Raw genomic sequence first — 16,879 nt, 5'->3', positions numbered from 1 at the left:
ATATAAATACACATAAAAGCAAACATGCATACAGACACAAACAAGGACACAGATTTTTAGAGCTGAAAAAGGACTCTATTATATATATATATATGTATCAAGGGGTTAGTGAAATCCATCAAATTCTTTCAAAAATCATACAAATATTTTGCCATAGAATCTACAAAAAGAATTGTGTAAGAATGGTATATTAAAGATGTCAAAAAGATCTCCTGATGCAGCTTCTCTACTCCAACAAATGATAAAAATGCAGTCAGGAGATGTCATTCCAAGTATTTATTATGGTGTTGCTACCTGAGAAAACATGGCTTGCTCCGAAGAAAGTGGACTTCTGCATGCAATTGTTTCTCTACATGAATTGGTAGGACTTGGAAACGTAGGACTGGGATGGGCTGATTTCTGGGGAGAGGAATAAGCACTTCTAGCTCTAGGAGGGAACTTCACTTCCTCTAAGACCCGAAATTGAAGCTGTGAAGGGTAGTCCCTCATGCACCCAATCCGCGGTCCAGCTCCTGTAGTCCATCTGCAAGATAACTGCTGAGCCAACTGGTATGATTTCATTCCTTTATGTGAGTTTATCCTCTGAAGAATTTTTTCTTTCGGGATGGGTTCTTCATATTCTTCTTCGTGTTCTTCGTTAAACAAGTTCTGTTTTGAAACTACGAACTCATCGTCATCTGATAAGAATTCTTCAGCTGTTTCATATCCATCTAATGGAGATACTGCACGCTTAAAGCTGTAACTTGGCTGTACTTCTTCTTCCTTGAACATCTCAAACACATCCTCCCTTGTCGGTATTTTAAGTGTAGTTAACGTTGGGTGCAATTTTCGAGAATATCTTGACAAGGGTGGATTCGGATTCTCTGCATCATGAGAGTTTTGATTACTTGAATCAGTATTATTCTCTGGCGCCAAGCGTTCGTCCACACTGGTTTCTTCAGTCATTTGGGTAAAAGCTGGTTCTGAAAAGCTTTTCTTCATTAGGAAAACACTGCTTATCGTCTTGCTTGGGGCTTCTTCCTCCTCATCGGTTGGGTATTTCTGAATATAACCAAAAAAGTGTAAATCAATGGTGGTATATATTTGCTCCATTTTAAGATTTTGAGATTATAAAGATCTTCCATGAAATTAGGCATTAAAAGTTCATGTTGTATGATGTGACAAGCAAGCTATGGGAATGCATTTGTCTTCCATTAGATATCATAGTACAAATCCTAGCCACAAGCCAATTGTGTTATTTGATACAAATATTCATGCTCTTACTACGTAGCAGCAGCGTATATCTTTTCGATATTATAAAGGCAATGGTTAGTCATTATACCTGGACAACATTGAGATCCACACTGTATTCCTTAAGAAAAGACATGAATGCTTCAAAATTTTCCTGGGTTGGGAGATAATGACCACTGTGAGGCCAAACCGCCTGTTGAATTTGATTATTCAGATTAATATTATAAAAGATTCAAACATCTGAAAAAGAAGAATGTGTCTCAGTTCTGCTGTACCTTTAGAATACCACTTTCCACTACTAATCTACCAGCAGATAAAGTGGCTCCTCCAGCCAAGAAACTTGAATGTTGAAACGTGCCTTTGCTCTTCTGCCCAACGTACAAGGTCTTGGAGGTGCTAAGGACAAAGATCCACTTAGCATCTCCTTCCGTTGTATCAACAAGCTTCCCTGTCTGCTTGTAGAAGAACTTCCCATCGTCCACCCCAACTTCATAAGCCTCCCTTTCTGTCTGCAATATGAATCAGAGTTTATTGGCAAGACAAATTTCAACTCAATATGAAAATCCTCAAATCTCATTTGATATCAAGGCATTTATATAGTAGTTGGTATTCTTAAAAACTTATAAGATTCTGCATTCCCAAATTCAGGATTTCCATCAAGTCTTGAGAAAATTTCAAATTCAGGATGGTGGTTTGATTTCAAACAGGTTCAAGTTTGATGTATAAACCAGAATTCAAGACCTAAGGTATATTTTTTTAGGCCTCTAAAAAGATCTTTAGGAGTTCCATGAAGGATGATGAGCCTCACCGGGCCAAGATACTTGATGCATTGTTGTTGAAGCTTTGATCTAGGGCATTTGTCAAGACTGACTTCTTTACCTTCTCCTATGTCGAGCCTGAAATTATAAAGTGATAAAAAAAAAAAAAAATTGAAAGTGTTAAATGATCATGAATGAAACACAATTTGTTTTCAAATGTTTTTGGTCTGAATAAATATTACCAGTAGAAGAATGGCTGTTTACTCTCGCAATGGAGCCACTTAGCATAATAAAAATGAAGATTGTGACCATAGCGATGTCGAGGGTCAATCTATTCACAGCAGGACTAAAATCAACAAAGAGCCCATGAAGAAGAACATGTGGTGTCATTTAAAGGTAAAATATATATATATATACTTACAGCCTCAAGCCAATGCTGCAAAGCAAGTTTCCGAGCCTTCTCATCCTTGGATAAACCTTTGCCCACCTGCCAATGAGGACAAAAGCCAACAGATTAGAGACTAATGACTGATAATAGAGCACACATCAAATATTGTCTAAAACTTACTTTGGCTGCTCTGGTTCTGGCTCTTGACCAACGTGAAACAGCAGTTTCGGGTTTCTCGATGTCAAAGAACGATATAGAACTCCGCTTGAGTTCAGCAAAATCTAATAACTTCCACCTACAAAAATGTGTCAAAATAAATCAAACCTAATGATAAAAAGAATTTGAAGAATGAGAAGGGATGTCAGGACACCACATTGAAATGAAACAATTCCATTTTGGATTTCTTTACAGTTCAAACTTCAATATTATAGTATGTAAGTCCTGAAAAAACTCCCTTTCTCATTGCAATAATTCCATTATGAAGGATAGAATCTATGCTTTCAAATGCTGAGGATATCAAAAGGAATTGACTTCATCCCAATGTGGTTTCAACTTTCCCTTAATATAATTTTGCATGGAGATTAATACAAACCATCTCTGCTCAACTAAAACAGCACAGTCTGCCAACTGTCTTCTGGTTCGGAAACTTTTGTACACCTTCTGCAACTTTACTGCAGCTCGAGACCTTTGGTGACCAGGCTCAAATGATGCCATTTGGGGTTTTTTCTCGGGCGTGCTATCTGTTGTTGGCGATTGACCGCCAATTTCTCTACTCATGTGGTTGCTGGTAGATCTAACAACCACATTGTTTTCCATATCTGAAGGAGTCCCAGATGAAATCATGGTCTCCGATTCCATCCCTTTAGAACTGACAGAACTATCAAAGGTCATCTTTCCAGAACCAAAAGGTTCCATTTTGGCAGGTTCAGAGTCTTGACCATTGAAACTAATGGATTGCAATACCGTCCTCACATCATCGCTTGCAACGCTCATTGACATAACTAAAACACTTCGTCAGATTGGCAAATGGGCAGAAAATGGATACTCTTGTTTTATTACAAAGTCAGGATATCCTACCACAAATCTATCAATGACCAAGATGTGTACAAAACAGGATCTTGGGGATCACAATACCTGTCCATACACACAACAATGAAGATTTTTACTGCAAATTCAAGACAAATGATGCATTTAAATGGCCTTAAATCGTCGTCGTCATCATCATCACTGCCTTAATCCTATATCATCATCACTGCTTTAATCCCATATGAATGGGGTCGGCCAAATGAATTTTTAAGTCTCTAATTTTTTTTATTAGATGCCATTTCACCTACTATATTTAACTTTCTAAAGTCATTTTTAATAACCTATACATGGTAATAGTAGAAGCCAGAACTACAAATACCAATCTTCAACAATAAATCAATAATGGAGAATTCAAAAGGTTCTATGATCTCTAAACCTCTTCAAGAAATAAAAAATAAATAAAAATGATTTTGTCCATAGAGATGCCAACACAAATTTAAACAATTTAAAAAGTCTCTTAATCCACCGTGTGAAATATGGGTTACACCAGATTGAAGAAAATTGACTGAAAACATTCATCAAACACTCCTGGTACATACATTTAAATAATTCATCAACCATTACCAAGAAAGAACTTCAAAGCCCAACTATATAAATTACATTATAAACAGAAGAAAAAATTCCCATAAAGCAAATTTCTTTTATCATACCTGTTTCAATCATACAACATAAGTGACAATAAACTTGAGGAAAAGAGAAAGGCCCAACAATTTTGAGAGATGAAGAGAGAGAATAGACTCGCCTTAATATCTTATTATATGAGAACTGGAAATGTGTCTGTTTTAGGGAAGAATAAACGAGGATTAAGGTATAGAGAGAGAGAGAAGAGAGGGGAAAAAGGAGGATAGCCCAAGAGACATGGAGCGGTGGGTTTTAATGTGAGAGAGACCGTAGAATGTGGGTGGAAAAGATTGGAGAGCATGGTTTCTTTTCAAGGAATGTAAGATTACAGAGTGTTTTGCATTTTTTCTCTCTGGCACAGCAATTTCTTTCCAAAGCTAGGATCGTTGCTTGGCTTTGTTAAGCCAACAAAGACTATATATAGGTGTGAGAGAGAGAATATTGAATTAATGGATTTTTTTAGATGGGGTAGGATTTTCATAGGAGGGTAAATTATACTAACCTCTTCGTTGTTTGGATAAATTACACATAAATGAATTGGTCAACGTATATTATTTTGGGAGTTGGATCCTCTAGGTTAAATCTTCTCTAACTCATTCTATGTTGAATTCTTTGCATATTAACACGTGACATTTAAAATCTATCTACTGCATATGTTAAATCATACCAATTTAAAGAAAGTTTGAAAACTATAGGATAACGTCGTTTTCTCTCCCTCATATGAGCATCTGAGTCATATGTGCACGACGATAATTCCTCTTTTTTTTTTTACTCTCTTTTTTTTAAAATTTAAATTGCAAAAGTCATCTCTTTTTTTTAAAAATTTAAATCGCATATTTTGCAAGAAAAACGAGGGAGAGAGAACGGCATTATCATCGTTAAAGAATAGTGAATTTTTTTTATTTCAAAACGGTGCAGTTTTCAAAATTTGGTAAAATTTTCTTATCTCAAAATAGTGCAATTTTTAAACTTTATTTAAATTAGTTGATGTGGTTTAACGCAATTAGTAGATAGATTTTAAATATCACGTGTCAATATGTAGAAAATTCAACTTAGGATAACTTAGAATATTTAACTTGGAGCATCCAAGTCCATTATTTTGATCTATCTTCTTGAAATTTGGTGCATGTGCTCAATGATAACCCTAACATTTATTTATTTATTTTTCTAATAGGTCTGTTGACAAAATTTTATAAAATGACAATTTTACTCTTTCATTATATGAATTTTTGTTGGGCATTCCCGGTATGAAAAATTAAGATCAGGACATTAATTGAACTTTCACGCTTAAAGTGATTTCCGAGGAGTTATGGGAATGGGTTTAGAAAAAGGTCAAAGAAATAAAAACCGAATAATCTAAACTGTGTAATTTTTTAAAACCTTAGGGGAGGCTAGTATAATTTACCAATATCAATTGGGCCGTCCCAAGTAGAATTTAATTGGGTTAGATACGGATTTGGACTAAGAGTCTTGGAGAACCACTATTGGGTTAAGCCCAAGCTGAAATCAGTGGAAATTAAAAATGGGTGATGACCTGCATGACTGGAGAAGCCTTGAAGGCTGATTATATGGAACTGGAGAATTTTGCCTCTCATTGGGCCATGTAAGCTGTTTCTTAAACTGGACCGATTTGGCCCAGTCCAGTTTGCAGTCTTCAAGGAATTCATTGATTCAACCGTTGGATCTCTATCTAACGGCGCATAACACATCTTCAATAAAATACAACAATAATAAAATCAAAAGGAGCCACTTTAGGGTTTCTTCATCTCGTTACCTGAACACAGACTCTCTCTCTCTTCGAACACTTCACAGCCGCGGTGCTACCACACGTTGGCCGTTCCTTCAGGTTTGATCTCTTTCTGCGTATATATATATCCACACGCAAAAGATGAAATTTTTGGTTGATTTTCGTCGATTTAGTGATTATATCTTCTACAAAATCTTGTCTTGGTTACGAAAATTTATTTACAGAAGATTTGGTAGTAGCAAGAATTTAAAGTTTCGATTGGAGTAATTTACAAGGTCCTATGTATGTAATTTTTCTGGCAGTAGTGAAAGGGTCATCTTTTTTGTATTTTGTGATGCGGCAAAGTTACATCACTTTTGTATGGACGCTTTAACTGTTCTTTCTTTGAATTCGTTCATTTATTTCACTTCACTTCTTATATATTGGTGATAAGCAAGTGTGTATCTGTGTGTGTTGGTGTATTTCACTATATGTATTATTGTGGTGTGCCAGTTTGTGTATTTATTTGCATATGCGTGTGTGTATATATATTCGGTGGTTAGGTTCTGATTTTTTTTAAATTTTGTTCTCTCTTATTTTCTTGAAATTTTCTCAGCAATCTAACGAAAGTTTAGGTTTTTTGGGATAAGTGTGGTGTGCTTTCAGCTTTTGGGTAATGAGGGATTGTCATTTACTAACATATTATATGGTGCAATTATTTACGCAGTAATATGGACCTATTGTCTGTGTCTTATAATGCAATAGCTGTGAATATTTGATTTTTCTCTCTTGTTACATTTTTAATTATTTGATCTTTGATTCTTTTTATGCAGATTGTTATATTTTTATTTCTTGGATAAAACTCAGGCAGGACAATGGCATCCCGATTTTGGACTCAGGTTCGTAGCTACATGTTCAAATCCCAATTTTGTTATTTTATGTTTGTATGTAAGTTAGTACTATTTTCGTACTCAATGAACGTATCTTATGTTCATTAATTTTAAGAAAATTGTTGTCATTGCTGTTAATAGGGTGACAGTGAATCTGAGGAAGAGGTGAGTGATTATGATGAAGAGGTAAGTGCTGGGGGAGCAGGTGAATCGACCACGACAGCTGCTGGAAGCAGATACCTTCAGGCAAATGCTAGTGATAGCGATGATTCTGACGGGCAGAAGCGTGTTGTCAGATCTGCCAAAGACAAACGCTTTGAAGAAATGTCTTCTACTGTTGATCAGATGAAGAATGCAATGAAGATTAATGACTGGGTCAGCTTGCAGGAGAGCTTTGACAAGCTTAATAAACAGCTAGAGAAGGTCATGAGGGTAACGGAGTCTGAAAAGGTCCCAGCCCTTTACATCAAAGCTCTTGTGATGTTGGAGGACTTCTTGAGCCAGGCCTTGGCCAATAAAGATGCGAAGAAAAAGATGAGTAGTAGCAATGCTAAAGCCTTGAATTCGATGAAGCAAAAACTGAAGAAGAACAACAAGCAGTATGAGGATTTGATTAATAAGTGTAGGGAGAATCCTGAGAGTGAGGATGAAAGGGATGAGGATGAGCAAACAGAGGATGATGAAGATGAGGATTTGGAGTTTGAGGAGGATCCATCTAAGATTGCCATGGGGTCAGATTCAGGGGAGGAGGATGAGGATGAAGAAGATCCTGGTGATGACCCACATGAGGTCGGTGGGTCTTGGGTGAAGATGATGAGCAAGAAAGATAAGATCATGGACAAGCAGTTCATGAAGGACCCACGTGAGATTACATGGGAAATAGTTAACAAGAAGTTCAAAGAGATTGTGGCGGCACGGGGTAGGAAGGGAACTGGAAGGATTGAACTGGTTGAACAGCTTACCTTCCTGACCAAGGTCGCTAAAACCCCTGCTCAGAAGCTTGAAATACTCTTCAGTGTTGTTTCTGCGCAGTTTGATGTAAATCCAAGTCTTAGTGGTCACATGCCTATAAACGTGTGGAAGAAGTGTGTTCAGAATATGCTTGCTATATTGGACATCCTTGTCGAGTATCCCAACATTGTGGTTGATGACACGGTGGAGCCGGAAGAGAATGAAAGCCAAAAAGGAGCAGACTTCAATGGGACGATTCGAGTTTGGGGAAATTTGGTGGCCTTCCTTGAGAGGATAGATGTTGAGTTCTTTAGGAGTTTGCAATGCATTGATCCACACACTCGTGAGTATGTGGAAAGGCTCAGGGATGAGCCTATGTTCTTGGTTCTTGCTCAGGATGTCCAGGAATATCTAGAACAGATTGAGGATTACAAGGCTGCTGCAAAGGTAGCACTAAAGCGGGTTGAACTCATATATTATAAACCGCAAGGGGTATATGATGCTATGAGGAAGTTGGTTGAGCAGACGGAAGCTGGAGAGAATGGGGAAGGAGAGGTAGGTGAGGAACCCAAAGTGGTTGAGGAAAGTAGGGGCCCGCCTGCATTTATTGTTACTCCTGAGCTAGTGCCTCGCAAACCCACTTTTCCAGAGAACAGCAGGACGTTGATGGATTTACTAGTGTCACTAATATACAAGTACGGAGATGAGCGAACGAAGGCCCGAGCAATGCTGTGTGACATATACCACCATGCTGTACTGGATGAATTTTCAAACTCCCGTGATTTGTTGTTAATGAGTCATTTGCAGGATAGTATCCAGCATATGGACATTTCAACCCAGATACTTTTTAACCGGGCTATGGCACAGCTTGGTCTATGTGCATTTAGGGTCGGGCTCATTGCTGAAGGACATGGTTGCCTTTCTGAACTGTATTCAGGTGGTAGAGTGAAGGAATTACTTGCACAAGGTGTCTCCCAAAGCCGATATCATGAGAGGACTCCTGAACAGGTATTTATATTAATAGTTGCTGCAAACTTTTCAATGTGTTTGTAATGAATATAAGTGCAATCTTGCTGTTTAAAAAGAACATGATATGAGAACTTCTAAAACTTGGGGAAGGGGGAGGAGGTGATGGTGATCATTGGTGGCATCCAATTCTTGTGTGGGACCCATGTGTAAAGTCTTGTAGCCATGCAATTGTCTTTAGGCTCAAGTGTACAGGTCTAGTTGTTTGGTTACCTTATGTTGAGTTTTGTTCTCATTGAACTTTGTTTAATAACCACCAAGAGATGTAGGCTAGTTGTATCTCTACTACCTTAAAGTAGAAGGTCAAGGATTCAAGTCCCGCAAAAATGGACGTGAGTTCCTTGGCATGGAAAAAAATAAAATAAAATAAAAACAATTTTATTTATTTATTATTATTTGTTTATGCTTGTAGATCACTTGTCATGTTAATATACCATTGCCCTACTGCTGCCTTTGGCTTTGAATTAGAAAGGTTGTATGTGACTTTCTATTTTTTGTTTTAATGATTTGTTAAGCTCTTATTGGAATTTTTTTTTTTTGGGCATTGATTATTTTTGGGTATCGTCAACGCTAATGCTGTTTTCCTAATCTTATTAAGTTACAAAGTTTTATGGTCTAATGTTTTAGAAGGGGATACTAAATTTGTAGTCAAGGCTATGAGAGGAGAGAATGTCATAAGCAGTGATGTGGATAATCCTTAAAGATATATTTAAGATCGATTTATGTTATGAATCAGGATCATCTTCATTCTTTTGTTGCATTGGGACATGTAATTGGGCTGCCCATTGTGCTTTAATATAATCGCAATAACTTACGGCTGTGGAAATGTTGCCACGACTTCTTCAAGAATTGTGTATGCAGATAATACTGGATATTATTTTTGAATGGGATTCCTTTATGTATTTTGCTTGAAAAAGAGTGTCTGAGGCTTGGAATGCAGTTATTATCATTTTGTTTCTCAATTCACATTCTGTCACACAGAATGTAGCTGGTCTTTTGGTTTTGGTTGTTCAATACTCGTATTCACTGCAGTTAGAATTTAGAACTCTAATTGCACGCTTTCCTTGGAGCATTTCTTTTCTCCTAATTTTTAACATAACCTATAAACTAACACATGATAATCAAGTCAAGATGTTCTCTTTATGTTCTGTGTACAAACAAAATATATTTGTTGATTGCTTAAGAGAGCTTTATTAGTGAATGTAAGAACACTATCTTCAATATAGGTACTGAACAATTCCTGGCTTTTTTCTGGGCAAATTGCTCCAACCTCTCCTAAGGTTTCCCTTTATTATCTTCGGATTAAACATTTTAAAAAATAACCCTGGCACCCCTGTCTGAGATAAAACCCATTAGGTTGGTTAACCGTAGTAATCAATTTACCAAATTACTCCCCATATTTTATACAGCAATTGAGTAAGTCATCCTGATGCAAGCGACCCAAAAATTAAAAGGAATAAAGTGCCCTTGGTTTAATTGTCTCCAATCCTCACTCTCCAATCTCCACCACCATTGCCGCCATTCCCCACCATCTCTCTCCCCGCCACAACTTCTGCCCCCACCTCCATATCTCTCTCCACCACCCCTCTCTTGTTCTTCCTTTGTGTAGTGTTTATTACATATCCATGTGCATGTGTTTGTAACAAATCAAAGTCCAAATCAGAAATCAAAATCCGCAAACACCTGATATATATACATACATGTGTGTGTGTGTCTCTGATTAATTTCAATTATAGTCTCTTTATCCAACCAAAAGTCTAAGCTTCCTCCGGCCGTTGTCACTAAAATCCATCGCTCAGCACCACCAATCTTTTCTCTACTTTCTCTCTACATACATCCTAAAGTGCACTAGATAATTTAGCCAACCATTGCAGACCAATTCCTCCTTCTGATTCTTACTTCTGTTGATATATGTCAACGAAATACATCTCAATCTCTAGTATTTAAATCATGTGTAATTTTGTTTTATAAAACTAATTATGCAAAATTTGTAATTACATGTATTTGTCACAATTCTATGCAGGAATGACAACCTAATTGGAGTTGTATGATTTAAGTTGTGGGCTAACTGTTGGTTATGCATGCTGTAGAATGCTATGTTTATGTTGATTTGATAAATGTGTTTTCCACCATCCTTAACTCTTCTGCAAGATGTTGCTTTAGTATAGTCTCTCTCTCATATATTTGCCCAAGAAGTTTCTGTTGTAAATGATTGCATTTTGTCAGGAACGGTTGGAAAGGAGGCGGCAGATGCCATACCACATGCACATAAATCTTGAGCTTCTGGAGGCTGTCCATCTAATATGTGCAATGCTGCTGGAAGTTCCCAACATGGCAGCCAACAGCCATGATGCCAAGCGCAAAGTCATAAGTAAGACTTTCCGGCGATTACTTGAGGTGAGCGAGAGACAAACGTTTACTGGCCCCCCTGAAAACGTAAGGGACCATGTAATGGCGGCCACCAGAGCTCTTAGCAAGGGAGACTTCCAGAAAGCGTTTGATGTCATCAAATCCCTTGATGTCTGGAGGCTCCTCAAGGACCGAGAGAATGTTCTTGAGATGGTCGGGGCCAGTATCAAGGAAGAGGCCTTGAGAACCTATCTTTTCACTTATTCATCATCCTATGATTCTCTGAACTTGGATCAGCTTGCAAAGATGTTTGATCTTTCAGATGTCCAGACCCACAGCATTGCGAGCAAAATGATGGTCAATGAGGAGCTCCATGCTAGTTGGGATCAGCCAACACGGTGCATGGTCTTCCATGATGTTGAGCACACAAGGTTGCAGGCTCTGGCATTCCAGTTGACAGAGAAGCTTTCAATACTGGCAGAAAGTAATGAGAGGGCAACAGAGGCAAGGATAGGTGGTGGTGGGTTGGACAGCCTGCCCATGAGGCGGAGGGATGGCCAAGACTATGCTGCTGCAGCGGCCTCTTCTGTTGGTGGTAAGTGGCAAGACAACTTGTCATTCTCACAGAGGCAAGGCAATACCAGTGGGCGATCGGGGTATAATGCTGGTGGTGGGAGATCATTGGCTCCAGGCCAAACTTCCGGGGGAGGCTATTCTAGAGACCGGGTGGGTCAGTCAAGAGGAACGGGAGGGTATTCTGCTGGCTACCAAAGCACACGGTATCAAGATGCTGCATATGGAAGAACTTATCAGACTGGTTTGACAAGGGGTTCACAGATGGATGCTTCAACACGAATGGTCAGTCTTAATAGGGGTGTTCGTGCTTAGTGAGATCCAAATATCTAGTTCATCGACTGCTTTTTGAGTTGAAGGCATTGTTATTGGTTTACTGTTTCTCGGCTCTATTATTCATTTGCTGTTTCTGAGTCCCGAGTAACTATAATTTTATTGTACTAAAATTTTGTCTCTGTTTTGAAATTCTCAATGGAGTTTGGATTATTGGAATTCGTTATTGGCAAGTTTTTTCTTTTTCATATGATTTGACAAGCAAGCGTTTTCTTCTCTCTACTTATGTTCCAAAATTATGCATCCATTGATTTCGTTCAGCTTGGTAAATGGACTAGTGATTGTACCTGTTGGTTGAGCTTTAGTTCCAAATTAAATTGGGTGTCATTGATGTCACTGTTATGTGATTTGATATTTTAGTGCGATATCTTAATTATTTACTATTATTTTTGCAAATAACTTGGACATAAGAACTTCATATTTCTGTATGTGAAAAGAAGTATAAACATCTTAATATACCTAATGTGTACTGCATCTTCAGAATTGTAACCTTCCCGGCATATAAGCTATTAATATGTTTTTTCACAAAGCGAGTTTGCCAACAACTGTAGCGGCACCATCTGTTAAAATTTGTCCCCTTTTAATGCATTTACCCCGTTGAATTCGGGATTTTTGATGCATACAAGTATTTTTGTTGGAACGTTAATACATAACTAATGGAATGCTTAGAGTATTTTCAAATTTGTCCCCTTTTAATGCAGTTACCCTGTTGAACTCGGGATTTTTTATGCATACAAGTATTTTTGTTGGAACGTTGATACATAACTAATGGAATGCTTAGAGTATTTTCATTACCTAATAAAACTAATGAAATGCTTAGAGTATTTTCATTACCTGATAAAATTATCTTGTCATTATCGGTATAAATGATCTTTCCCTCATGTTCGGCTATAGCTAGAGCCCCTGAATCTAGAGCTGCATGGCGTTCCAACGCAGTTCCAACAAGAGGAAATAAAATTAGGTTATTGCAATTAAGGTGGTGTTTTATAAAACTAAAAATTAATTACCCCGAAATTAAGTATTGAAAATTTTAAGTAGATAAGTTTTAAGTGATTGTTACTGATTTACTCATTCTTTTTTTTGAATAAAAAGATTAAAATTTATTTTTGTAATGTTAAAAACGTTCACTTGCTAAATAAACCTTAGGAATAAACTGAGCCGCATGTCTAAACTATAAAATACAAAATTAGATATAAAAAGATATTGGATTGGACAACGGTCATAACCTGGATTTTATACTGTTGGATAGTAAAAAATGGACTGATGGCATGGTCATTGAAATCGTGTAATGGTTATAAACAGTAAAAAACTATGACGAGGGCTAGTCAGAGTCTTATTGGTTGAAAAATCAGTTATAAAAAGTTTAATTAATACCTACTTTCTATTTTTGTGAGACTTTAACTTGACTTTTTATTGTATGTCTCTATCTACAAGAAAAAAAAGAAAGGCTAATAATAAAAAGTCAAGTTGTAAAGTCTCACAAAAATAGAAAATATATATATATATATATATACTAGAAAAGGTAGCGTGCAATGCACATAAATAAAAACGTGCAATGCAAGTAAATAAAATTTTTAAAACATTATGAAATATTATATATATATATATATATATCACATTATTAACAAATTTATAAAATACTAACAACCTTCAAAATTTAGTTAAAAAATAATAATAACTTTGAAGAGATAAAGAGAGTTTGTGTTTGTTTGCTTATACATGTAAGAGAAAAGTGTAAAAAAAATTGCCTTCAAAAAAATAAAAATAAAATTATGATATATATATATATATATTAGAATCAGCTTTATGAAATAACAAAGACATTAAAATCTAGTAAAAGAAAAACTATTTGGATTATAAGGTCAATCTCAATGTTACTCCACTTGATTGTTAAATATTATATATAGAATATTAAATATTGAAACTTTGAAGGGATAGAGAGTTATGGTTGATATGCGTCAAAGTTTAAAAATAAAAATAATAATAAAAAAATGTAGAAATATTTCCTTGAAAATAGGAAATTAAAATGAAAAAAGAATGAAGTTTTGGAGAAGGAGAGTAAAAATGCTACACACATTTAAAACAACACAATCCATTTATTAATTTGCAATGGAACAAGCAAAGGAGAATTGCAATAAAGAATGATACCTTAAAGTGGAGATGCTTTTCATAGACAATGAGGATTTGCAATTCGAGGTACAATGGACTAATAAAAATATAAGATTTGATGATCATTTAAATATAATTTTAAAAAATTGATCAAATAACATATCACAATAATAAGCCATGCTTAAAAATATATAATTTATAAGTGGGTCAAATTTATAAAATTATAAAATCCTTCTAATACTTTAAAGAAATAAAGAAGTTCATGGATAATTGTTCATACATGCCAATGAGGAAAAAAAATCTAGAAATATTATCTTTAGAAAAGGAAATAAAATTATTAAATAAAAAAAATAAAAAAAAAAAACCAAACTTGAGAAAGGTTGATTAGTTTTGCACCAAAATGTCTAGGTTTCAAGAACTATAGTAGACATCGTAATTTAATTGTCGTAACAAAGATTGTATTAAGAGATGTGAAAATGTATGATTTTATTAAATATCAATTAAAAAGATATTTATAAAAGGCACAACTCCTCAATAGTAACAGAGAATGTACAACTCTTAAATAGCAGTTAGTATCAAACTATTAAGAAATAATAATAACAATTGTACTTAAATACTAATTAACAATAAATTTCTAAAAGTCAACACTCTTCAATATTAAGATATTTGAAAACACACAACTCTTATAGCAGTTAATACCCAAATTATTGGTGACTCTCAAAACATGAAAAGTCAAGAAAATAATTATTTATTAAAATAACTACTTTAAATTGTAAATAATCATATTAATTCAGGAAAAGTTAATTTTTTTTTCACAAGGTCTATAATTAAAGTTTATTTTTTAATAAAGAAATCCAGAATCTAGAGTGTAAGATTGATTTAAATTAAAATTTGTTTAAAACAAGAACTCTTTGGGAAAAAAGAAGAGAGAAATAAAACAAAAATAATGTATAAAAACTAAAAAGGAAACGTCGACTTTTTGGAAAAAAAAAAAAAAAAAAAGAATAGTGTGAGAGGGGAAAAGAGTTAGATTTGGATCACATTGGATTTAATCGGAATAACTTATCAAATCTTTTAATTTTTATTATTTTATATTGTAGGGACACGTGTTCCATTAATTTTGCACCACGTTAGGAGTAAGTATGTACAATCTACTCACCAATGAATAGGCAAGTATTGTCTCTTATATATTACTCCGTATTTTGCCCGGAAAGAAAAAATTAGATTAGCTAACTCCAAAAAAAAGTTTTTATACATCATTCTTGAACGTTTCATCTATCAATTTTTTTTGGTTACTTTCTTTATTTTATAAATATGATTCAGATGAACTCTTATATTCAAGATAGATGAGGACATTCGTGATTAATCAATTATAGGATGAGATATTCATACGTGAAAGCCTGTTTAAAAGAAAACTGATTTTTTTACTTTTATGAATTTATCTATTATAGTAATTTTACGCCAAAAGTAATTAATGACTAATTCAAATAAAATAAAATTTTTAAAACAGTACAACAATTGAGTAGAGGATTAGATCTTCGGGAAAATTAGAGGTAATTTGCAGAATCATCAAAGCGCGCGCGCGCGCACACATATATATATATTCTTTCTTTCTGAATTGTTCACCGAATATGGGAAACAGTGAGGAGAGGGAAAAAATATTACTATGTAACAGGTAGATGGTTATACATATATTATACATATATATATATATATGTATGTATAATTAAAAAACCAATTGAAAAAATAAAAGAAAGAACAAATTTAAAAGGTTAATTTGGTCCTAAAAATAGGAAATATACATTAATGATAATTTTTATACTTGATTTTTCAATCACGAGATGAGCGACTATGAAGGTTAGCTATATATACATATATTTATATCTATAATAAGGCAAAAAAGAAAGACCTAATAATTTAAAGGAGTAATTTAGTCCTAAAAGGTTAGTAAACTTCCACAAAAATATAAAGTAAATATTAATTATCACTTTTATGATTGATTTTCTATGAAAGAACGTTACGAAACCAAAGATACTTAGAGCATCTCCAACAATATGTTAAAATACTAAAATATACACAGTCACGATGTATAAAATTTTTTAGATCAAGCAGTCTGTTAAGATATAATGTTACGTCACTAATGTATAAAATTGTTGTGTATTTTACACAACTTTTTTACACATCACATTAACATATTTCCTCTTTCTTATTCGATTAACTAATCAATCTTATATTAAGTAAATTTATAAAAATTATATGAGGTACAGACATGACACTGATTAATTGTTATTAGAAGATATATTTTTACACAAAAGATATAAAATAATAATCGTAACTCAAAATAAATAACTAAATTTTTTTTGTATATATCTATTATGATACATCATATTTACACAAAAATAATATATACATAACAGTTGGAAATTCTCTTATATCTTGACAGCATTCTGTATGATTCCTGAACCCGAAGTTCCACCTGAAGTAGCGGGGCCGCTATAGCTGCCAAATCTTCTACTAGTACATGAAAAATTGTGTAAACCAATGGACTTACCATCCTTTTGTTATATAAAGAGCAATGCTACCGCATTGAGCTCGTTGTTGTGCGAATCTTTACATATAATGACAACAATATCAATCCACACTTTTTTCGAGGGAAAAAAAACAAAAAAAAAGGTAACATCACCCTTTTCCCGAACAACGTGAGGTCAGCTAATTAATCTTTTCATACAAAATTAACTAAATTTCATTATTTGTAAATGGAAAATCTAATTGAGAGGTTATTTGTAAATTTTTTTAATGAATTATGTGTTTCTAAATCAAAATGATACTTTAGAAGGTT

The 16,879-nt window shown here is 34.7% G+C and overlaps 2 protein-coding genes across 2 annotated transcripts; one reads left to right on the top strand and one right to left on the bottom strand.

The window, feature by feature from the left end:
* Positions 1 to 279: 279 nt before the first annotated feature.
* LOC132314764 (IQ domain-containing protein IQM6-like) lies at positions 280 to 3,518 on the bottom strand. Its single transcript, XM_059813586.1, has 9 exons — positions 3,511 to 3,518; positions 2,969 to 3,385; positions 2,557 to 2,671; positions 2,410 to 2,475; positions 2,231 to 2,319; positions 2,039 to 2,126; positions 1,506 to 1,739; positions 1,322 to 1,423; positions 280 to 1,041 (listed from the first exon to the last, which is right to left on the bottom strand). Exons 1-9 carry the CDS (start codon positions 3,516 to 3,518, stop codon positions 280 to 282), a joined length of 1,881 nt encoding a protein of 626 aa, XP_059669569.1.
* A 2,312-nt stretch (positions 3,519 to 5,830) lies between these two features.
* LOC132313689 (eukaryotic translation initiation factor 3 subunit C-like) lies at positions 5,831 to 12,119 on the top strand. Its single transcript, XM_059812585.1, has 4 exons — positions 5,831 to 5,929; positions 6,643 to 6,708; positions 6,841 to 8,658; positions 10,903 to 12,119. Exons 2-4 carry the CDS (start codon positions 6,685 to 6,687, stop codon positions 11,911 to 11,913), a joined length of 2,853 nt encoding a protein of 950 aa, XP_059668568.1. The 5' UTR covers positions 5,831 to 5,929; positions 6,643 to 6,684; the 3' UTR covers positions 11,914 to 12,119.
* The last annotated feature ends 4,760 nt before the right edge of the window (positions 12,120 to 16,879 follow it).

This window comes from Cornus florida, unplaced genomic scaffold (assembly GCF_030987335.1).
Source record: "Cornus florida cultivar Cherokee Brave unplaced genomic scaffold, ASM3098733v1 CherokeeBrave_3.0.0_Hap2_Chr06, whole genome shotgun sequence".
Taxonomy (NCBI): Eukaryota; Viridiplantae; Streptophyta; class Magnoliopsida; order Cornales; family Cornaceae; genus Cornus; species Cornus florida.
This window is presented reverse-complemented; position numbering and strand designations above follow the sequence as displayed.